Source organism: Pongo pygmaeus, chromosome 19 (assembly GCF_028885625.2).
Source record: "Pongo pygmaeus isolate AG05252 chromosome 19, NHGRI_mPonPyg2-v2.0_pri, whole genome shotgun sequence".
NCBI classification, from domain to species: Eukaryota; Metazoa; Chordata; class Mammalia; order Primates; family Hominidae; genus Pongo; species Pongo pygmaeus.
Window position 1 is genome coordinate 93,323,579 of NC_072392.2, and position 23,556 is coordinate 93,347,134.

General features: G+C 55.0%; 1 protein-coding gene across 19 annotated transcripts; it reads left to right on the top strand.

Annotated features, from left to right (window-relative positions):
• The first annotated feature begins 3,141 nt into the window (after nt 1-3,141).
• Nucleotides 3,142-21,529, top strand: SLC16A5 (solute carrier family 16 member 5). 19 transcript variants are annotated; one of them, XM_063655956.1, is made up of 7 exons: nt 3,187-3,510; nt 4,616-4,764; nt 9,050-9,296; nt 13,507-13,650; nt 15,443-16,252; nt 19,393-19,603; nt 20,367-21,529. In XM_063655956.1, the coding sequence occupies exons 3-7, from the start codon at nt 9,098-9,100 to the stop codon at nt 20,374-20,376; spliced, it is 1,374 nt and encodes a 457-aa protein (XP_063512026.1). In that variant the 5' UTR covers nt 3,187-3,510; nt 4,616-4,764; nt 9,050-9,097; the 3' UTR covers nt 20,377-21,529. The 19 variants fall into 19 exon arrangements, with proteins under 19 accessions (XP_063512018.1, XP_063512022.1, XP_063512020.1 ...); XM_063655948.1 differs by having other exon boundaries at nt 3,142-3,510; nt 4,579-4,764; nt 19,393-21,529; XM_063655952.1 differs by having other exon boundaries at nt 3,142-3,510; nt 19,393-21,529.
• The last annotated feature ends 2,027 nt before the right edge of the window (nt 21,530-23,556 follow it).

Here is a 23,556-nt window from a genome sequence, read left to right on the forward strand (position 1 = left end):
GTCACAGTGGTGCCCACACTAAGCTACACACTGAGATAAAGGCTTTTCAGGGCTGGGCGTGGTGGCTCACACCTGCAACCTCAGCACTTTGGGAGGCCGAGGCAGGCGGATCACTTGAGGCCAGGAGTTCGAGACCAGACTGACCAACATGGTGAAACCCTGTCTCTACTAAAAATACAAAAATTAGCCAGGTGTGGAGGCGGGCACCTGTAATTCCAGCTACTTGGGAGGCTAAGGCAGGAGAATTGCTTGAACCTGGGAGGTAGAGGTTGCAGGGAGCTGAGATCGTGTGGTTCCACTCCAGCCTGGGCGACTGACCGAGACTCCGTCTCAAAAAAAAAAAAAAAAAAATCTTTCCAACCTTAAAGTAAACAAAGATAGGACACAAAAAGAACGAACTGTAGGAAAAAATATATAAACTGGACTTCATCAAAACTAAAAACTTTTGCTCTTCAAAAGATACTGTTAAGAAAATTGTGCTGGTGTGGTGACTGACACCTGTAATCCCAGCACTCTGGGAGGCCGAGGCAGGCGGATCATGAGGTCAAGAGATCGAGACCATCCTGGCCAACGTGGTGAAACCCTGTCTCTACTAAAAATACAAAAATTAGCTGGGCATGGTGGCACACACCTGTAGTCCCAGCTACTCAGCAGGCTGAGGTAGGAGAATCGCTTGAACCTTGGAGGCAGAGGTTGCAGTGAGCCGAGATTGTGCCACTGCACTCCAGCCTGGTGATGGAGCAAGACTCCATCTCAAAAAAAAAAAAAAAAAAAAAAATTGGTTGGGCGCGGTGGCTCACACCTGTAATCCCAGCACTTTGGGAGGCTGAGGTGGGTGGATCACTTGAAGTCAGGAGTTCAAGATCAGCCTAGCCAATACGGTGAAAACCTGTCTCTACTAAAAATACAAAAATTAGCGGGGCGTGGTGGCATGAGCCTGTAATCCCAGCTACTCAGGAGGCTGAGGCAGAAGAATCGCTTGAACCTGGGACACGAAGGTTGCAGTGAGCTGAGATTGTGCCACTGCACTCCAGCCTGGGTGACAGAGTGAGATTTTGTCTCCAAAAAAAAAAAGAAAGAAAGAAAGAAATTGCGGATTAGGGGTCATGCAGCCCCTGGCTGCAGGAGTCTGAATCTTCCCAGATTGCTCCTGGGGATAACATCACTATTGCAAAATCTAAGATCAGTGCTTGAGATATTTTGTAGACTCTGAACTCCATGGATTAGCTCACACCACCCAGACTGGTAATCTGGCTCAGCCACTTCTGCCATCCAACCCAGGAACAGAGGACAGCAAGAAAACCTCACTTCAACCCCTTATGATTCCATCTCCAACCTGACCAATCAGCACTCCCCACTTCCCCAGCCCCTACCCACCAAATTATCTTTAAAAACTCTGATCCCCAAATACTCAGGGAGACTGATTTGAGTAGTAATAAAACTCCGGTCTTCCACGCAGCCAGCTCTGCGTGGATTAGTCTTTCTCTATTGCAATCCCCCAGTTTTGATAAATCGGGTCTGTCTAGGCAGCGGGCAAGGTGAACCCACTGGGTGGTTACAGTGGCTGAGGTCAGTGAGTGAGGGGGAATGATTTGAGGCCAGAAAGGTGGGTAAGTAAGCGCCAGGCTTGGAAGGGCCCTGTAGCCACCCCAGGGGCTCACCTTCATCTCCAAGGCCTGCAGGGTTTCAGTTTTTTTTTTTTTTTTGAGACCAAGTTTCGCTCTCGTCACCCATGCTGGAGTGCAATGGCTCGATCTCAGCTCACTACAACCTCCACCTCCTGGGTTCAAGCGATTCGCTTGCCTCAGCCTCCCGAGTAGCTGGGATTACAGGCATGCGCCACCACGCCCAACTAATTTTTGTATTTTTGGTAGAGACTGGGTTTCACCATGTTAGCCAGGCTGGTCTCGAACTTCTGACCTCAGGTGCTCCTCCTGCCTCAGCCTCCCAAAGTGCTGGGATTACAGGCATGAGCCACCGCACCTGGCCAAGGCCTGCAGGGTTTTAAGCAGGGTTGGCAGTAGGGCAAGATCAGACTTAATGGATCCGAAAGATCAGTCACCTACAGTGTTGAAAAGGAATCTGAGGTCTGAGCTGGACAACAGGTGGCAGTGGATGGTGCAGGGATGGAGATGAGGGTAAATGGTCAGGTTTGAGAAACAGTAAGAGGGTAAAGTGAGTGGGACTTGGTTGTGGATTGGTTGTGAAAGAGGCGAAGGTCAAAGAGACTCACGGGATTTGGCTCAGGCACCTAAGTAGATGTGGTGCTGTAATTTGCTCAAGCATGGAGCACATAAGGTATCCCAGATTTAGCAGGAGGCGGCAGAGGACAGTGTCAATGGCGAGTTCTGGTCAGTGTTGAGTTTTAAGGGTCTTTGAGGCACACAAGGATAGGTTCCAGGTTGAATATCTGGACTGGACATGAAAGGCACCGGATGGTGAGGATACGGGGTGTCGCTGGAGTCACCATGTGGAGTGAAAAGAGGGAGGGTGTAGGTCAGAGGCTGTGAAACTCCACCGTCCACAGATAAAAAATAAACAACAAGGCTGGGTGCGGTGCTCATGCCTGTAATCCCAGCACTTTGAGAAGCCGAGGCGGGTGGATCACCTGAGGTCAGGAGTTGAAGACCAGCCTGGCCAACATGGTGAAACCCCATCTCTACTAAAAATAAAAATTAACCGGGTGCCGTGGCGTGCACCTGCAATCCTAGCTACTCAGGAGGCTGAGGCAGGAGAATTGCTTGAACCCAGAAGGCGGAGGTTGCAGTGAGCTGAGATCGCGCCGCTGCACTCCAGCCTAGGCAACAGAGCGAGACTCCCGGCCAACTGAGTACATTTTAACTAATGCACATCAAAGGCTACCCAGGTAGGGGAAGAGGGAAAAACCTGAAAAGGGCCTGTAGTTCTGAGGGCCACATGCAGAAGTGGTGGGTGTCCTCTCACCTGCTCCCAGGGCTGAGGGGTCTGCCTGCTCCCCTACAAGGGACTGCCTGGACTCCCACCGGCAGGCGCAGCCCTCAAAGCTCGAGGCTTTCATTGGAAGGGCTCCTGGGCAGGAAAAGCGCAGAAAGAAGGGATCCTCAACCTCGGGCTCTGCGCCTTCCCCACCCCACTTCCTGGGAGGTGTGGTCTCTTTATGGCATGTTATCTCCGCCCCAAGCCCGGGGCCCTAGACCCTGAGCCGGGAAAACCAGAAGCTAGAAAGAGGGCATCCGGGTTGAGCAAATTTCAGACACACGGATATCCCGCGGCGCCTGCGTCCGGAGCCCGGCCCTGCTGCTGGACTGTCCCCGGCCACGCCCGCCGCCCCTCCCGCGTCCTGGCCCCTTCCCCACCCGACGGAATCCCGGGGAGGCTGGAAGGTGGGTCCCCGCCCACGCCGCCCTGGGCCCGCCCTGCCTGGCCGCGGCGCTTGGCCCAGTCCCGCGGTCCTCGTCGCGACCGGCCCGGGCCGCAGGACGCCGCGCTCGGGGGAGCTGAGCCACCTCTCCGCCAGGCCCGTGAGAGCGGGTGAGCGGGCTCCCCGGGCCCCACTGCCTCGGACGCGTCCCCTCCTCGCCCAGTCTCCTCTAGCGCTGTCGCAGACCTCCTGCCAGGGCCCCAGGTCTCTTCCCGCCTGGGCGGGCTCAGTGGCGGTGAGGATCTAGAAGAGTCTTCCTGTCTTGGTTCTGGGCTGCCCCGGGGCCTGGGGTGATGACCCGCAAGCCCGAGGGCGCTCGGACTCCTGGCCCGAAATTCCAGGGCGGACACAGCCCGGGATCCCAGCAGCCCCACTCGGAGGAGCTCTGCCCTGGGGAGGGAGGGACAGCGGAGTGGAAATCAGATTCCGGGGCAGGACTGCGGGGATGGGCAGGGCGAGAGTACGGCATGAGGTCCCAGTTGCCTGTCCCAAACGCTTGCTGGTTCTGCAGTGAATATGGGGGGACAAGAGGAAGGGAGAGAATGATTTGCCCCAGCCACCCCACCTCTGGGGCTGCCTCCCTCCTCCCTAGGCCAACCACAGGGTTGAGGGTTCCTCAGCCCCAAGCTCAAGCCTGCCCTTGCTGCTCTCTGCTGGGCCCTAGCCCTTCTGCTGCCTGCCTGGGTCCCAGGCCCCAGCCCAGGAGCCTACTTGATATGGGAAGGAGGGAGGGGTCCCCAGGGCCTGCCTCATTTCCAGCCCGGGGCTCTCCTACCGTGGGAGGAGAGCTGGGAAGAAGAAGAGGAGGCCCCCTCGACTCTGGACACCAGGTCCCTAACCTGAGACCCCTGGATGAGAGCATCCGCTCTCCCGTGACCAGGTGTTCGAGCTCCAGGGGCAGGGAAAGGATTCCCAGGGCCTAGTGAGGCCCCTGTTATCAGATGAGGCACCCTGAAAACATAGGCGGGGCTTGTGTGAGATGGGAGAAAGACAAGAAGTATCATCTAAACTTCTGCCTGCCCACACATCCAGCTTCATGGCACTGGGCTCTGAAGCTGGTCTCACTGGGCCTAGGGGTCTTTGAGAGCTGAGCTTGGCAGCCCCTGGGGCCCAACCTCACCCCTAGTCCCAGCAAGTGAGAGCGAAGCATCTTTCCCTGTCTACCTCCTTGCCCAAAGCACACACCAGGCAGTGACCATGACTCATGGTTCCCAGTACAAAGACCACTTCCCTGCTGGGGCAGAGGCCAAGCCAGAGCCCTGGCCCCATCACCTCTCTGCCCTGCTTGAGTCCGGAATGGACCTCCCTGCCTGGAAGCTGCATTGCCCTTGGTCCTGGGCCTGCCTGCCCCCTGGGGAACACAGGTGGGTCACATTCATCTCCTCTTTTGTGCTCAGCCAGAGGCTGGGTAGGGGTTCATGAACAGGTTCTTGCTCATAGTGTGGAAGGGGGTAGCAGGGTGGGGGTGACAATAAAGAAGGGGGTGTTCTTGGTCATAGTGTGGAAGGGGGTAGCAGGGTGGGGGTGACAATAAAGAAGGGGGTGATCCACTCCAGTGTGGTGTGAAGACCACTATTAAGGTGAGAAAACAGGCCGGGTGCTGTGTCTCACATCTGTAATCCCAGCACTTTGGGAGGCTGAGGCAGGCGGATCACTTGAGGTCAGGAGTTTGAGACCACCTGGCTGACATGGTGAAACCCCGTCTCTACTAAAAATACAAAAATTAGCCAGGCACAGTGGCGTGTGCCTGTAATCCCAGCTACTTCGGAGGCTGAGGCAGGAGAATTGCTTGAACCCGGGAGGTGGAGGTTGTAATGAGCCGAGATCGTACCACTGCACTCCAGCCTGGGAGACAGAGAGAGACTCTGTCTCAGAAAAAAAAAAAAAAAAAAAAAGGCGAGAAAACAGGAAGGAGGTGCAGCCCAGCCTGGGGTGGGAGTCAGGTTAGCTCCCAGGGATGCTGCTAGGGCTGAATCTTCTTTTAAGACTACTCAGGAGCGGTAGTAAGAAGGAGGGAAAGACTAGAACAAGGAGTTCGATCTGTACCTGCCTGTGAACAATTAACTGAAATTACTCACTACCTTTGCACCAGCCTAAGGGCTGAATTTTTTCTTTTTTTTTTTGAGACAGAGTCTCACCGTCACCCAGGCTGGAGTGCAGTGACGTGATCTCAGCTCAGTGCAAACTCCGCCTCCTGGATTCAAGTGATTCTTCTGCCTCAGCCTAGTTTTTTATTTGTAGTAAAGACAGGGTTTCACCATGTTGGCCAGGCTAGTCTCGAACTCCTGACCCCAGGTGAGCCGCCTGCCTCGGCCTCCCAAAATGCTGGGATTACAGGTGTGAGCCACCGTGCCTGGTAGGGCTGAATTTTGAAAGACCAGTTGACTGGAGAAACCGCTCAATAGGCGGGGAGGCTGGAGAGCCGACTGGGCATCCACACCATGTATGTCACCTGGGACTTGCTGGGAGTGGGAGAGGAGACAGGGAAGGCCACGTCCGCAGTGGGGGCCCCAGAGAGGCGGGGGAAGGGGGTCCTCAGACCTTGGTGGCAGGGTTTTTTTTTTTTTTTTTTTTTTTTGAGACGGGATCTCACTCTGTTGCCCAGGCTGGAGTGCAGTGACGCGATCTCGGCTTACCACAACGTCCACCTCCCGGGTTCAAGTGGTTCTCCTGCCTCAGCCTCCTGAGTAACTGCGACTACAGGCAAGCCCCACCATGCCTGGCTAATTATTGTATTTTTAGTAGCGATGGGGTTTCACTATGTTGGCCAGGCTGGTCTTGAACTCCTGACCTCGTGATCCGCCTGCCTCAGTCTCCCAAAGTGCTGGGATTACAGGTGTGATCCACCGCACCCAGCCTGGCAGCAGGGCTTCTAGTGTGCAAAGGTGCGTAAGGGTTCCTGGGCTCGGATTGGCCTGGGGCCTGGAGAGAGGAGATGCTCAGGAACAGCCAGATCCACTGAAAGGTTCCGGAGGGAAGGTGGGATCCAGATGAAGGTCACAGGAGCCTGGGCAAAGTCCCCAAAAACACTGCCCCAAAAAGTGGATGCTGAGAAGAGCTCTTCTCATAGAAAGAGACTTCTCCATAGACTTCTTCCTGGCAGAGCAAGAAGGGACCAGAGCCAGGCAGTGGGGAGAGGGAGCGGGGCTGGGGTCCAGCCTCCAGGCCTCCCAAATGCCACCAGGGCCTCGGGGCCTGGGAGTGCCAGGGCTGGGTGGCAGGGAACAGGGAAAGGCAGGAGGAAGCCAGGAAGGCTGTGGCCTTTCCGGGAGGAAGAGGTGAGAGTGGTGAGAGGGAGAGCGGAAGAGCTGGGGAGGAGAGGCGAGCTATGGAGCAGGGCTGGAACCTTGACATCGGGGCCACACAGAGGATCAGGTGGCGCCTGTGGCCTTTCTGTTTGCTGAGGGAACAGAAATCCTGGGAGAGGCGAGGGCTAGTTTGCTGGAGAAGCCCCATCTGCGACATTGCCTGGCTTAGAGTTGGGCCAGGAGGAGGGCCAGGCTGGGAGGATCTCTAGCCAGAGGTCGCATGCAGAGGGCAGGAGGGCAGGCAGTGCTCCGCCCTGCACATGGGTCACACACGCTCACACCCTGAGGCTGTGATGAATGGGACGGTCACCTTGGTGGGGCTCCCAGGGTCCTCTGGGAGGGCGGAGGATTGGAGACAGCAAAGGAGGCAGTTCAGGGTGGAGCTGGCTTAGGTGCTGCTTTAAAAAACTCCTAGGCCTGGGGGGAAGCAGTGGGGTGCTGGGCTTGGCAGGAAGAGGGGGTTTCATATTTCTGGTAGTTTTCTGAGTTTCCCCAGAGCTTCCCAGGACCTGGGGTGAAAGGGAGGGAGGCTGTGGGAACAGCAGCTCCGGGATGCGTGGGCTTCACTGAGGTGGAGGCTGCTCCCTCGCGGTGCCTGCTGCAGCCTAGAGCCCCCAGGCGGTGAGGTCTGAGGGGGTTGGGGGGCCAGGGCGCAGGAGGCAGGACAGGAGGGGGTTGAAAAAGGGGTCCAAACTTGGGGAGGGGACCTTGGGACTTTGGAGGCCTGGTTATGGCAGCTTCTGTGATGAGGGGAGTGGCCTGGGTGGTGTTGAACTAAGACAGGACTGGCTGCACCTTGCTAAGCCAAAGATGTGAGGTGTGTGTGTGTGTGTGTGCACGCACACGTGCATGTCTGCACTGTTTGTGTGTGTCCGTATGTTTGTGTAGCATGTGTAACTCTGGGCATGTATGCATGCGTGTACATATATGCGTGTGTCTCTCTGTGTTTGTAACTGTGTGTGTCTGCTAGTGTGTCTTGTGTCCCTGCTTGTATGCCTCTGTGTGTGTTTGTATGTTTGCATTGTGTGTGACGGTACATATCTCTGTGTTTGTGTGTCTATGCATCTGTGTAGTATGTGTCTGTCAGTGTCTCTTCGTGTCTCTAGACTTTTTTGAGTGTTTAAGTGTGTGTCTTTTTTTTTTTTTTGAGACGGAGTCTTGCTATGTCACTAGGCTGGAGAGCAGTGACGCGATCTCGGCTCACTGCAACCTCCACCTCCTGGGTTCAAGCGATTCTCCTGCCTCAGCCTCCCGAGTAGCTGGGATTTTTGTATGTTTAGTAGAGACGGGGTTTCACCACGTTGGCCAGGATGGTCTCGATCTTCTGACCTCGTGACCTGCCTGCCTCGGCCTCCCAAAGTGCTGGGATTACAGGCATGAGCCATCGTGCCCGGCCAAGTGTGTGTCTTTATATGAGTTTGTGTGCCTGTGTGGTCTTTGTGTGGGTCAGTGGATCTCTGTGTGTGTGACTATCCAAGTGTGTGTCTCTGTGTGTGCGTGTGTCTGTATGTTTCTGTGCTTGTCTGTGTGAGTGTGCGCTGTGACTGTGTTCGTGTGTGACTGGGTATGTGTCTGTGTCTGTGTGCCACTGCGTGTGTGTGTGTGTGTGTGTGTTTATTATTCAGTGTGATTGCGGAACTTGAGTCTTGGCCTTGAGCTCTGTTTGAAAGGAGTGTTGCAGGGTGACTGCAAAGGGGCCGATGGGAAAGGCCTGGGGGTGTGAGGGTGGATGAGGCCCATGCTTTCTCCAAAGCTGCTGGTTGGGTGCTTGTTAAACTCTTTTGTGTATGCTCCGTGGCTGCGCCTAGCACCAGCCTGCTCACTCGGGCCTTCACAACAGCACCAATAGTAACTTCGCTGCTTCTGAGGCATTGCGAAAGTCTGTGTTCATATGCAGGAACCCTGGGCAGGAGCGTCTGAAATGTATCCTTGTGTGCATTTTGGGGGGCGTTGGGACCACACTGACCCCAGAGGTCTGCTGCATTCTACAAGCAGTGACTGAGTGGGCTAGGAGGTTCCCCTGCTGACTTCTAAGTGATGTAACAATTAGAAACAATTGTACCCCATTGCCTGGTGCCACCTGCCCTGCCCCGTCCTGTCCCTCCTATCCCTCCTGTCCTTCCTGCCACCTCCTGCCAGGCTGGCTCTGGGAAGTGGGTGAAAGGAGATGCCAAGGCCAACGCGTGGGCCTCTGGCCACCTCCCAGGGGCGGTGCCCCTCTGTGACACCTGGTACTTGGGTGTGAGGAAGGGACAGCTTAGTTGCCCAGAGAAGGTGGCAGGTGGGCCAGGAGAGACGGACAGCCTGCTGACCACCAGGCTCCATTCTGTCCCCTCCCCAGGCAGCAGCCACATTGGCAGTGAGGCTGTGGCAGCGTCGGCAGCAGAGGATGCCCCAGGCCCTGGAGCATGCAGATGGCAGCTGGGCCTGGGTGGTGCTGCTGGCTACCATGGTGACCCAGGGCCTCACCCTGGGCTTCCCGACATGTATCGGCATCTTCTTCACTGAACTGCAATGGGAGTTCCAGGCCAGCAACAGCGAGACCTCTTGGTTCCCCTCCATCCTCACGGCTGTGCTCCACATGGCAGGTGAGCGGCCTAGGGAGGGGCCGATGAGAAAGGCCTGGGGCTTGCGGGGAAGCCACAACCTCCCTGGCCTTCTGATTCTCTCTCTCTGAGGCCACAGGCTTTGCCTCCTGGGTGAATTCCTAAGGTTTCACCAGATTTCACCAGGGGCCCCTGGCTGGAATCCAGCTGGACTGGGCTGGAGCCGGGGAGAGAGTGGGGAGGTGCCTAGGTTGCAAAGCCAGGCGGAGCCTTGTGTCCTTTCTGTGGGATCCATTCAGACACAGGCGTAGGTGTGCTGGGGCGCTCAGTGCCAGGCTGGGAAGAGGGCTAGGGCCAGCCCACCAAGACTCTCCTGCTTTCCAGCTGGCCGGTCTCTCTGAACCTCGGTTACTTCCTCTGCAATCTGAGGGTGATGCCCGGCATCCTGCCCAGCTCCCACATGGAATAGCAGGGAGGACCACTGTCTTCCCTGGAGGTGCTGGGAGCTGGGAAATGTATGCGGCTGTGAATTATTAATATTTTGGAGACCCTCACTAGGGCAGGGAGTGGCTTCAGGATGGGAAAGGGGATGAAAGGAAGACACCAGGAATGGCCGGGTGCGAAGGCTCACCCCTGTAATCCCAGCACTTTGGGAGGCCGAGGCGGGCAGATCACCTGAGGTCGGGAGTTTGAGACCAGCCTGACCAACATGGAGAAACCCTGTCTTTACTAAAAATACAAAATTAGCCGGGCGTGGTGGCGGGTGCCTGTAATCCCAGCTACTTGGGAGGCTGAGGCAGGAGAATCACTTGAACCCGGGAGGCAGAGGTTGCGGCGAGCCAAGATGGTGCCATTGCACTCCAACCTGGGCAACAAGAGTGAAGCTGTCTCAAAAAAAAAAAAAAAAAAAAAGAAGACACCAGGAACAAGATGGGGACAAGGCAGGAGCCCCAGCTCTCCCAGGACTCCCTGCAGAGAGGAGGTTGCTAAGTTGGGGTGAGGGAGGAAGGCAGCCCCTGTCTGCCCCTTCTCCTGGCTCTGTCACCGTAGGCCTCAGAGGCCCTGTTCCTGGCTGGCTTTTCCAGGAGTGTGACTGCCTCACCCTGACCCCAGCGTTGGGAGCAGGGCAGAGGGAGGGTTCTCCGCAGTAGCCCTGGACACAGGGACCTGCCCTCGGCTCCTGGGAGCTCTCCAGGGAGACTGCATAGACCCCGGCCTCGGAGGGGCCCGGTGGACAGGAGCCCAAGCTGATGGCCCACAGGCCTCTGCAAGCGTGTATCTGTTGGCCGCAGCTGCCCATCTCCCCGGCTACCTCGTGGCTACTCCCTCCACTTGCCACCAGCAGCCTGCCTATTATTCCAGGTCCTGCCCTCAAACTGGGAAGGAGATCAGGCTCGGAGAAAGCACCACCCTCCTGGGTGAGCTCTGAATCTGCCACATGGCCTCTGGCCTGCAGGGTTGGGGCAGGGAGTGGGAATCCCAGAGGGCTTCTCACACAGGCAGAGCAGCGTTCCTGGGCCAGGGGCTAGGAACCAGGCACCCGGTGGGGAACCTACTCCCCAGCCGACTTGGGGCTCACCACCCCCAGCAGGCATCTCAGCATCTCCATCAGCATGGGATTCCTGGCTGGCCGTCTCTCTCACGTACACACACACATGTATGAGCCCGTGCTCATTCAGAGTACTGTAGACATTTTATTTTATTTATGTTTATTTATTTATTTGCTTATTTTTGAGACAGAGTCTCACTCTGTCACCTGGGCTGGAGCGCAGTGGCATGATCACAGCCTATTGCAGCCTTGACCTCTCAAGCTCAAGCGATCCTCCCACCTCAGCCTCCTGAGTAGCTGGGACCACAGGTGTGCACCACCACACCCAGCTAATTTTTTTTTTTTGAGATGGAGTCTCGCTCTGTTGCCCAGGCTGGAGTGCAGTGGCGCAATCTCGGCTCACTGCAACCTCTGCCTCCCAGGTTCAAGCGATTCTCCTGCCTCAGCCTCCTGAGTAGCTAGGACTACAGGTGTGCACCACCACGCCTGGCTAATTTTTTGTATTTTTAGTAGAGATGGGGTTTCACCGTGTTAGCCAGGATGGTCTCGATCTCCTGACCTCATGATCTGCCAGCCTTGGCCTCCCAAAGTGCTGGGATTACAGGTGTGAGCCACCGTGCCCAGCCCGTACCCAACTAATTTTTTTACTTTTTGTAGAGACGGAGTCTCACATGTTGCTCAGGCTGGTCTCAAACTCCTGGGCTCAAGTGATCTACCTGCCTGGGCCTCTCAAAGTGCTAGGATTACAGACATGAGCCACGGCACCTGACCACTGTATTGCAGAAATTTTTAAATACGATGAATCATGGATACTTTCACTGATCCTTTCAAGTACCCCTGCCCCTACCTACGCCTTTTAGAGGTAAGGAAAGCAAGCAGGCACAGAACACAAGACCTGCCCAAGGCTGAAGAGTGAGTTCATGGCAGAGGAAACACCCTACGTCCCTCCCGGCCACACCACCCTCAGCTATGCAGCTCTGGCCTACAGCCCAGTCCCCACCCCCAACCCTGTGACTCAGGGCTTTCCCCAATGTCACCTTCCCTAAGTCAGGCCAGAGTCTCTGGCGTGAGGAAGATCTGTGGGTCAGTCCTCTCCAGAGCCACCTCCCCCTCTACAGGGGCAGAGACGCCGGGCCACCAGCCTCTGCTTGATTATGTCTGCGGACGGGCTGCTCACTTAGTCTGTCACTTTCTTTTTTCTTTTTTTTTTTTTTTCGGAGACAGATCCTCCCTCTCTCACCCAGGCTGGAGTGTAGTGGCACAATCTCAGCTCACTGTAACCTCCACCTCCTGGGTTCAAGAGATTCTCCTGCCTCGGTCCCCCTAGTAGCTGGGAATTACAGGCATGCGCCACCACACCCGGCTAATTTTTGTATTTTTAGTAGAGACGGGGTTTCACCATGTTAGCCAGGCTGGTCTCGAACTCCTGACTTCAGGCGATCCACCTGCCTCAGCCTCCCAAAGTGCTGGGATTACAGGCGTGAGCCACCACACATGGCCACTCTATCACTTTTTTTTTTTGGGATGTAGTTTCACTCTGTCGCCCAGGATAGAGCGCACCGGGTTCTGCCTCCCAGGTTCAAGCAATTCTCCTGCCTCAGCCTCCCAAGTAGCTGAGATTACAGGCACGCACCACCATGCCTGGCTAATTTTTGTATTTTTAGTAGAGATGGGGTTTCACTATGTTGGCCAGGCTGGTCTCGAACTCCTGACCTTAAGTGATCCACCCACCTTGGCCGCCTAAAGTACTGGATTACAGGCGTGAGCCACCACTTCCGGCCTACTCTGTCACTTTTATACTCACACGGGCTCACACCACACATCCCCCCTCCACCGCAGACACACACAAGCACCTCATGTGCACACATTTCCCTGTCCCTTTGGTTGCACTCTCGGAGAGTAAGTTAGAGAAGCTCCACATGTGCTTGGGTGAATGGGGCCCCTGTGAGGTGCCAAGGAGCAGTCTGCAGCTCTTTTCTATTTTTTGGGGTGTGGATTGGTGAGAAAGCAGCTGGGAGCCAGGCAAGGAACAGGCCCCTCTCCACATTGAGCCAAACCTCTAGGTGCAGACTTTGGTGGTGCTGGAGGTGGTGTGGGAGGGGAGAACCTACCCTGCCTGATTTTCTGCAGAACACTCTAGAGGCCAGTGCAAGGAGGCGCAGAGGGGCCCAGGGTTCCCCTCAGCTATAGGGCTGGGAAGGTGGTGGGAGGGTGGGAGGGATCTAGCCAGTCTTCCTGAGGATGTTGGGGGTGGGGGTGGGGCAGGTAAAACAGGATCTGAAGGTGCACACTGTAGTCTAGATGTCCTGGAACACTGCCCCGACTCCTCCCACCAACAGACCCCCAGCGAAGTGAGGGAGGTAAACTCAGGAACCAATCCTGTTTCACCCGGATAGAATGAGCAGCCTCAGGTCTGTGCAGTGCAGGGTCTTGCTCCACCTTTCTGGGAATCCTCATCAGGGTCAAACATCGCCCAGTCTGAATCCTCACTTTGTAGGGGAAAAAATTGAGGCACGGAGAGGGATCAGGCTTTGCTCAGGCCACATGGCCAGTCCGTGGCAGGTGGGTATCAGAATCCAGGCCTGCTCGTGCCCTTGAAACCACCTGGCTAGTTCCAGCTGGAACTGCCCTCTCCCAGCCACTCTCCTCCTCTCCTGCCACCTCCTCATTCAGCTGCTACCTGCTGGCTGTCTTCTCCCACAGGGCCCCTGTGCAGCATCCTGGTGGGACGCTTCGGCTGCCGACTGACCGTGATGCTGGGGGGCGTGCTGGCCAGCCTGGGCATGGTAGCCAGCTCCTTCTCTCGCAACCTCAGCCAGCTCTACTTCACAGCAGGATTCATCACAGGTGACTATCACTTCATCTCCAGAATTTATAGGCACCTGCTAGACAGCGCCAGGCACACGTGGACAGGGCAGGCAGGCCTCTTAATCTTCTGGAACTGCTGGCTGGGTGCGGTGGCTCACACCTGTTATCCCAGCACTTTGGGAGGCTGAGGTGGGCAGATCACCTGAGGTCAGGGGTTCAAGACCAGCCCGGCCAATGTGGTGAAACCCTGTCTCTACTAAAAAAAATACAAAAATTAGCCAGGCTTGGTGGCAGGCTCCTGTAGTCCCAGCTACTCAAGGCTGAGGCAGGAGAATGGCTTGAACCCGGGAAGTGGAGGTTGCAGTGAGCCAAGATCGCACCACTGTACTCCAGCCTGGGCAATAGAGCAAGACCCCATCTCAAAAACACAAAAAAGCAAAGTGCTGGGATTACAGGTGTGAGCCCACCACGTCCAGCCCTTCCACGGCATTTTGTTTCAAGGGGACTGGAGGAACAGACTATGAGGTCAAGAGAGGTTTTTTTTTTGGTTTTTTTTGTTTTTTTAATGGGAGAAATAACGAAGGAGAATGATCTAGGAAAGAAGAGAAAAAAGATGACGCAGGAGACGGGGGACTAGCTAGAGGGGTGCCTCTAAGTAGAGAGGATGCAGGGCAGAAGGGAGGGACAGCCACTGGGGCAATGGGCAAGCCATTGTCACCGGCTGGCAGGCATGTGGGCAGCTGAGCATGAGGATGGGGAGGAGGTGTTGGGGTGCACAGAGGAAGAGACCCGGTAGTCACCTAGCAGGGCAGGCAAGGCATGATTGAGGGAGCTGTAGTGGCGTCACAGGCAGCCTGAGGGCCCGCCTGAGACCATGGTCACACATGATTGAGAACTTTCTCTCCAGCATGCTCAGGTGTGCAGGTGCAGACACTGAGTGGGTGGGGAGCTGGGAAGGCCCCTCTGGAGAGGTGGCGTCTGAACTGAGAGGAGAGTGGAAAGTCTGGAGGAAGCAGATTCCAAGCAGAAGGAACAGCAGCTACAAATAACCTGAGGTAGGGGCAGCTTCATGTCCAGAGGCAGAGAAAGAAGCTCCTGTGGCTTGATCCTAGTGAGTGACGGGGAGTGGCCTGAGATGGCATCTGAGAGGTGGGCTGGAGCCAGACCACAGAGAGCCTTCCAGGGCATTGTGGAGACTGTGGATTTTTTGTCAAGTGTGATGGGAAGTCTTTGGAAGGTGTTGAGCCAAGAGAGACTTAATCCAATTTGGGGTTTGTCTGTTTTTGAGACAGAGTCTCACTCTGTTGCCCAGGCTGGAGTGCAGTGGCACAATGTCAGCTCACTGCAGCCTCCACTTCCCAGGTTCAAGTGATTGTCCTGACTCAGCCTCCTAAGTAGCTATTACAGACTACAGGCGCCTACCACTAAGCCTGGCTAATTTTTTGTATTTTTAGTAGAGATGGGGTTTCACCATGTTGGTCTCGAACTCCTGACCTCAAGTGATCCGCCAACCTTGGCCTCCCAAAGTGCTGGGATTACAGGCGTGAGCCACCGCGCCCGGCCCAATTTGGGTTCTTAAAAGATAACTCTCGTGCTACACCTAGGGGAACAGGGATGCCCTGGCAGCCTTGGGAGGGCAGATCTGGGGTGGGGTGCCTACAGGGAGGTGGCGAGGCCAGCTGATTCCATTGTCAGTCCCTGGGGACTTGGAGCTGGGTGTGGACTAGAACCAGAGGAGAGCAGGTGTGTGAAATGACCCCTGACCCCACCCCCAGGTGCAGGTGGAAGGCCCCACTGCGCCTCCAGGCTGGTTTCCCCTCTTGCCCCGCAGGCCTGGGCATGTGCTTCAGCTTCCAGTCAAGCATCACGGTGCTGGGCTTCTACTTTGTCCGCCGGCGGGTGCTGGCCAACGCGCTGGCCTCTATGGGCGTCTCCCTGGGCATCACGCTCTGGCCGCTGCTCTCCCGCTACCTTCTGGAGAAACTGGGCTGGAGGGGTACCTTCCTTGTCTTCGGCGGGGTCTTTCTCCACTGCTGCATCTGCGGGGCCATCATGAGGCCTGTGGCCACCAGTGTGGCCCTTGAGACCAAAGAATGTCCTCTGCCACCTCCCGAGACAGCTGCACTTGGCTGCCTGGCCGCATGCGGCCGGACCATCCAGCGCCACCTGGCCTTCGACATCCTGCGGCACAACACAGGCTACTGCGTGTACGTACTGGGTGTGATGTGGTCTGTCCTGGGCTTCCCACTGCCACAAGTCTTCCTGGTGCCATATGCCATGTGGCACAGTGTGAACGAGCAGCAGGCAGCCCTCCTCATCTCCATCATCGGCTTCAGCAACATCTTCCTGAGGCCCCTAGCCGGGCTGATGGCAGGACGGCCGGCCTTTGCTAGACACCGCAAGTACCTGTTCAGCCTGGCACTCCTGCTCAATGGGCTCACTAACCTGGTGTGTGCGGCATCAGGTGACTTCTGGGTGCTCGTGGGCTACTGCCTGGCGTACAGCGTGTCCATGAGTGGCATCGGCGCCCTCATCTTCCAGGTTCTCATGGACATCGTCCCCATGGATCAGTTCCCCAGAGCTCTGGGACTCTTCACTGTCCTGGACGGCCTTGCTTTCCTCATCTCCCCGCCACTGGCCGGTGAGGAGCTGGGAGGGAGGGCAGCCAGATAGTGTGGTAAAAAAGGAACAGTTTAGACAGATCTGGGCCCAGTCCAGCATCTCCAGAGGTTTGTGCTACAGCTGGTTTCCAACCTGGCACTCAGAGTATGAACAATTAAAAGCATGGGTTTGGCCGGGTGCGGTGGCTCATGCCTGTAATCCCAGCACTTTGGGAGGCCGGGGCGGGCAGATCACGAGGTCAGGAGATCGAGACCATCCTGGCCAACATGGTGAAACCCCGTCTCTACTAAAAAGACAAAAAAATTAGTTGGGCGTGGTGGCGGGCGCCTGTAGTCCCAGCTACTCGGAAGGCTGAGGCAGGAGAATGGCATGAACACAGGAGGCAGAGCTTGCAGTGAGCTGAGATTGCGCCACTGCACTCCAGGCTGGGCGACAAAGCGAGACTCTGCCTCAAAAAAAAAAAAAAAACATGGGTTTGTGACCGGGTGCGGTGGCTCACGCCTGTAATCCCAGCACTTTGGGAGGCTGAGGCGGGTGGATCACAAGGTCAGGATACCGAGACGAACACGGCTAATGTGGTGAAACCCCATCTCTACTAAAAATACAAAAAAAATTAGCTGGGTGTGGTGGCAGGCACCTGTAAGTCCCAGTTACTCGGGAGGCTGACACCAGAGAATCGTTTGAACCCAGTAGGCAGAGGTTGCAGTGAGTTGAGATCACGCCACTGCACTCCAGCCTGGGCGACAGAGTGAGGCTCCATCTGAAAAAAAAAAAGCATGGGTTTGTGTACCAAACCTCAGTCCTCCATCATCCTCCCTGTACCTCCTTTTTCCTTTTTGTTGAGACAAGGTCTTGCTCTGTCACCCAGGCTGGAGTGCAGTGGTGCAGTCACAGCTCACTGCAGCCTCAACCTGCCAGACTCAAGCGATCTTCCCACCTCAGCCCCCCAAGCAGCTGGGACTGCAGGCACATGCCACCACACCCAGCTAATTTTTATATTTTTTATAGAAATGGGGTCTCACCGTGTTGCTCAGGCTGGTCTCAAACTCCTAGGCTCAAGTGATCTGCCTCCCTCAGCCTCCCAAAGTGCTGGGATTACAGGTGTGAGCCATTGTGCCTGGCCACCTCATTTTTCCTATCAATAAAGTGGGGATAAATAGAATCTACCTCCAAGGAAAGAGCTTAGGAGAGAGTCTGGTGTGCAGTCAGCATCCTGCAGAGTTTCCTGTAATGATCATCCCGGTTCTCCTGCTTCCTGCCTGTGGGACCCGGGCAAGTCTTTTTCCTTTTTTGAGCCACAGTGCCATCTGCAAAATGCGGAAGAGAACACCTGCCCTAACCATTTATTCACCTCTGCCAGCCTCTGGGTGTGCATGGGGATCAAAAGGTCTCCATTCCCAGCCTGACCAACATGGTGAAACCCCATCTCTACTAAAAATACAAAAAATTAGCCGGGCATGGTGGTGTGCGTCTATAATCCCAGTTACTTGGGAGGCTGAGGCAGGAGAATTGTTTAAACCCGGGAGGTGGAGGTTACAGTGAGCCAAGATCACACCACTGCACTCCAGCCCGGGCGACAGAGTGAAACTCCAACTCAAAAAAAAAAAAAGGTCCCCATCCTCTGGGGGATTACCTTCTAGGGCAGGAGTCAGGAGTGAAAACAAAGAGACACATCCGAAACCATAGTGGTGATTTATGATGCGAGGGAAACTGAATAGGGAAGTAGAGGTGCACGTGAGAGGCAGCTGAGAGTGTGAGATTCTGAGCAAATGAGGGCAGGTTTGTAAAGCCCTTGGTACTGGGGAGCAGTCAGACAACACAAGGCGGCAGTTATTAGAGTAGATCCAGGAGGTTGAGTTCAGCCCAATGGGGACTCTGTCCAAGTGTGGCGTTGGAAGGCCCAGTTTCCAAGGGAATTCTTTTTTCTTTTTTTTGAGGCAGACTCTCACTCTGTCATCCAGGCTGGAGTGCAATGGTGTGATCTCAGCTCACTACAACCTCTGCCTCCCAGGTTCAAGCAATTTTCCTGCCTCCGCCTCCCTAGTAGCTGGGATTACAGGCATGTGCCACCACGCCCGGCTAATTTTTTTTTTTTGAGACAGAGTCTCGCTCTGTTGCCAGGCTGGAGTGCAGTGGCGTGATCTCAGCTCACTGCAACCTCTACCTCCTGGGTTCAAGCAATCCTCCTGCCTCAGCCTCCCGAGTAGCTGGGACTACAGGTGTGTGCCACCACACTCGGCTAATTTTTGTATTTTTAGTAGAGATGGGGTTTCACTGTATTGGCCAGGCTGGTCTCGAACTCCTGACCTTGTGATCTGCTGCCCTCAGCCTCCCAGAGTGCTGGGATTACAGGTGTGAGCCACTGCTCCCTGCCTTAGTTTTTGTATTTTTAGTGGAGACAGGGTTTCACCATGTTGGCCAGGCTGGTCTCGAACTCCTGACCTCGTGATCCACCTGCCTCAAACTCCCAAAGTGCTGGGATTACAGGCGTGAGCCACTGTGCCCATCCAAGGGAATTCTTTTTTTTTTTTTTTTTAAATGGAGTCTCACTCTGTTGCCCAGACTGGAGTGCAGTGGTACCATCTTGGTTCACTGCAACCTCTGCTGTCCAGGTTCAAGTGATTCTCCTGCCTCAGCCTCTCAAGTAGCTGGGATTACAGGCACCTGCCCCTGCGCCTGGCTAATTTTTGTAGTTTTGGTAGGAACAGGGTTTCACCATCTTGGCCAGGCTGGTCTTGAACTCCTGACCTCGTGATCTACCCACCTCAGGCTCCCAAAGTGCTGGGATTACAGGCATGAGCCACCGTGTCAGGCCCCAAGGGAATTCTTTAAGCAAACAAGTCGGGAGAGCTCTTCAGAAGGAGGCATAGGTGAGACCTGGAGGGTGGGTGAGCAAATATCCCAGACTCCACTAGTTCCCTGCCACCACATGCCCCTAAGTTCTCTTGCAGCCTGAGGACTCTTCCTGCCCAGGCCAGAGGAGGTTTAGTGTTTCTTCCCTTCCTTTCATTCAACAAGTATCTGTTGAGTGTCTACTGGGTGTCAGCCACAATTCCTAGTACAGCAGAGACAAAAATAAAATACCTGCTGTCAGGGAACACACAGTTGAGTTGTGGGGAGGCCTGGTAGCACTGGCCTAACTTGATCTCTGTTCCCCAGGGTTGCTCCTGGACGCCACCAACAACTTTAGCTATGTTTTCTACATGTCCAGCTTCTTCCTCATCTCAGCTGCCCTCTTCATGGGTGGCAGCTTCTACGCCCTGCAGAAGAAGGAGCAAGGCAAGCAGGCTGTCGTGGCGGATGCCCTGCAGCGGGATCTTTTCTTGGAAGCCAAAGACGGTTCTGGGAAGCAACGGTCCCCTGAGATCATGTATGTAACCAGTGTCTAAGACCCAGGGGTCCCCTGTGTGAACAGTGTCTGAGTCCTGGGATCACTGAGTGAACACTGTCTCAGCCCAGCCCAGGAGGGGGACCTCCAGCTCCTTCACCAGGGGCTTGGGTGAAGAGCAGCCCAGGAAGCCCGGGCTGTCCAGGCTCTGCAAGCTGGGACTCTGCCAGGAGCTGGGACTTTGGAGGCTGGCCTCTGAAGATGCCCTGAGAAACTTTTTTTTTTTTTTTGAGGCAGAGTTTTGCTCTTGTTGCCCAGGCTGGAGTGCAGTGACACCATCTCGGCTCACTGCAACCTCTGCCTCCCGAGTTCAAGCAATTCTCCTACCTCTGCCCCCAAGTAGCTGGGATAACAGGCATGCGCCACCACGCCCGGCTAATTTTGTCTTTTAGTAGAGACGGGGTTTCTCCATGTTGGTCAGGCTGGTCTCGAACTTCCGACCTCAGGTGATCCACCCACCTCGGCCTTCCAAAGTGCTGGGATTACAGGCGTGAGCCACCGCGCCCAGCCAGAGGAACCCTTTTCTAACAACTGGCGGAATCCAGGAGCAGGCCCTCCGGACTTTTTTCCTTGGGTACCAGGGTACTCGGGGCCCAGGAAGCTGGGTCTGAGCCCTGCTCAGGTTTGTCCTAGCCGGCTCAGCGCAGCTGGCTGTGTGTTGCTGCTCCTATAGCTCAATGCACTGGACCTTCTCGTCCAGCCTGGATGCCTCCATCATTTCTCTTTGTCTTTCTCTGGCCTCCAGACAGTTCTGAAGAGCTCACCTTCCTCCAGGTTCCTCCTGCCCTGCTCTTCCCAAGTGACCCAGCCCTCACCTGTAGGGCAGCCAAGGCTGGTGGTGCAGCTGCCCCCAACGAAGGTCACTGGGCCTCGCACTGGGCAGTGCAGAGGTCCAGGCTGAGGAGTTGAGTGGCGCGCCCATCCTGGCGCCTGTGCAGAGAACGGGAGGGGGGCCCCTGGCTTGGATCCTAGAATCGGTGAAGTCTGAGGGCCCCCCTGCAGTCTCAGCAGGACCTGCTCTATCTAGGGGCTTCCTCCTTCCTTTCCCCACCCTGTCTCCTTGGCGGGGAGGATTAGTGCCGGATGGGGGAAGCCAGACATTTGACTAACGGGAGAGGAAGGCTTGCCAGGCAGCCCGAAGACTGTTGTGAAAATGGGGCTGCTTTTGCAAGAGAAGCTCTTTTACTCCCCATTCCTGTCCTCCGGAGGCCCCCCTTTTCCCTGCTGTGTTATTGGTGTCGACCCTGGAGTAAGTGGCTGGCTGGACTCACCCCTGCTCCCCGTACACCTGTGCCTGTGACCTGGAGGTCCGAGCTCCCCCCACACACATTTTGCTGGTGACTTTCCCTGAAGTCACCACCCAGGGGCTGGCTGTCATCAGCCCATTCTTGTCCCAGCAGGGTACCGAGGGAATGAGAAAACAGAATGTGTTTGAATTACACACAAAAATGTTCCCTGCAGCAGGTCATAAACTCTGTGAACTAATGAAGCTGAAAAACAGAGCTGGAGTACGTTTCCCCTCACCCTTCCTTTCCTCCCAGCTCAGCAAGGGGTGCTCAGGTTCAGGATGTTGTTTGTTGATTCAGGCTCAGCCAGGCTCCGGCAAGAAAACCTTATCAGGAGATTTTATTTTCATGAACGGGTGCCAGTCTTCCCGCCGCTGGCGTCAATAAGCATCTTTGGGGATGTCCTGCCTCCTCCAGGACCAGCCATGAGTGCCTCTCATGGCCAAAGGCGGTACTGCAGGCCAAGCCTCTGGGCTGGAATAGCCCTACCTGAGTGCCTGTTTGACTCCGCCACTATCTGCCATATGAGTTTGGGCAAAATGTTGACCACCTCTGAGCCTTGAAAAAGTAGGACGTTACTTTGTTAGAGCAAAATAATAAAATTTAATTTTAAAAAATAAAACGTAGGAGGTTCGTTTGGATGAGCTAGTCTCTTCCGGTTGAAAAGTGACTCGGTGAGCATCCTGACGACCCCATTTCCTTCTGGCTCCCCACCGGGTCTTACACTTGGCTGCCGTCAATAGCACATGCTCTGAAGGGATAGTGCTTGCATGTACTTTGCCAAATCCTGTCTGCTCCATCTCAGTTGAATGGAAAAGGAGGGAGGTGGGGCTGGTAGATAGGTGCTTTTGGTGCTAGTATCCACCAGGTTTTGTGTGCATCCCGTAATGAGCCCACTTCCTGAAAACATTTAAAGAAAAAAGATATCAGCTGGAGATGGTAGTGCGCACATGTAATCCCAGCTACTCGGGAGGTTGAGGTGGGAGGATCACTTGAACCTGGGAGTTTGAGGCCAGCCTGGGCAACACAGCAAGACCCTGTCTCTTTAAAAAAAAAAAAAAAAAAAAAAAAAAAAAAAAGGCTGGGCATGGTGGCTCACGCCTGTAATCCCAGCACTTTGAGAGGCCAAGACGGGTGGGTCACTAGAGGTCAGGAGTTCAAGACCAGCCTGGCAAACATGGCAAAAGCCCATCTCTACTAAAAATACAAAAAATTAGCCAGGCGTGGTAGCAGGCGTCTGTAATCCCAGCTACTTGGGAGGCTGAGGCAGGAAATTTGCTTGAACTGGAGAGGAAGAGGTTGTGGTGAGCTGGGATCACGCCACTGCACTCCAGCCTGGGTGATGGAATGAGACTCTGTCTCCAAAAAAAAACCAAAAAAACAAAACACTTTGGGAGGTCAGAGCAGGAGGATCACTTGAGACCAGGACTTCAAGACCAGCCTGGGCAACATAGAGACCCCGTCTCTATAGAAAAATTAAGGAAAGGGAAAAAAAAAAAAAGCCAAGTGTGGTGGATCATGCCTGTAATCCCAACACTTTGGAAGGCCAAGATGGGAGAATCACTTGAGAGGCCACCCTGGGCCACATAAGGAGACCTCCATCTCTGCAAAAAATTTCAAAGTTAGCTGGACATGGTGGAACAGGCCTGTAGTCCAAGCCACTCAGGAGGCAGAGGTGTGAGGATCCCTTGAACCAAGAAGTTCAAGGTTGCAGTGAGCTGTGATCACACCACTGCACTCCAGCCTGGGTGACAGAGACCTTGTCCCCCCCTACCAAAAAAAAAAAAAGGTATCAATGAATGTTCTGCATAGGAAACTTTCATCTCACCTGCTCCTAGGCAAGAATAGCAATCATCTCTGGGCAGAATTCCTTCAATAAATATTTACTGAGTATCTACTGTGTGCCAGAGACTGGGTAGAGGTAAGACCTACCAAGGGCTGAGAATTCCGCCCCAAGGAGGGCACCTCCCTGAGGCCTTAAGAAGAGAGAAGACTGGCCGGGCGCGGTGGCTCATGCCTGTAATCCCAGCACTTTGGGAGGCTGAGACAGACGGATCACAAGGTCAAGATATCCAGACCATCCTGGCCAACATGGTGAAACCCCGTCTCTGCTAAAAATACAAAAATTAGATTGGGAGCGGTGGCTCATGCCTGTAATCCCAGCACTTTGGGAGGCCAAGGCGGGTGGATCACGAGGTCAGGAGATTGAGACCATCCTGGCTAACACAGTGAAACCTCGTCTCTATTAAAAATACAAAACATTAGCCGGGTGTCGTGGCGGGCGCCTGTAGTCCCAGCTATTCAGGAGGCTGAGGCAGGAGAAGGGCGTGAACCTGGGAGACGGAGCTTTCAGTGAGCCCAGATCGCACCACTGCACTCCAACCTGGGTGACAAAGTTAGACACTGTCTCAGAAAAAAAAAAAAAAAAAAAATTAGCTGGGTGCAGTGGCGCGTGCCTGTAATCCCAGCTACTCGGGAGGCTGAGGCAGGAGAATCACTTGAATCTGGGAGGCGGAGGTTGTAGTGAGCCAAGATAGCACCACTGTACTCCAGCCTGGCGACACAGCGAGACTCCATCTCAAAAAAAAAAGAAAAAGAAAAAAAGGGAGAAGACCAATGAGGGAAGATGGGGTGGCCCATCTGATTCTG

Excerpts from the sequence above, each read along its gene's own strand:
- SLC16A5 (XM_063655948.1), top strand. The coding sequence starts at position 9,098 with ATGCCCCAGGCCCTGGAGCATGCAGATGGCAGCTGGGCCTGGGTGGTG. Across the intron at positions 9,297-13,506 it reads GGCTGTGCTCCACATGGCAG|GGCCCCTGTGCAGCATCCTG; the intron begins GTGAGCGGCCTA and ends CTTCTCCCACAG. Across the intron at positions 16,253-19,392 it reads CATCTCCCCGCCACTGGCCG|GGTTGCTCCTGGACGCCACC; the intron begins GTGAGGAGCTGG and ends TCTGTTCCCCAG.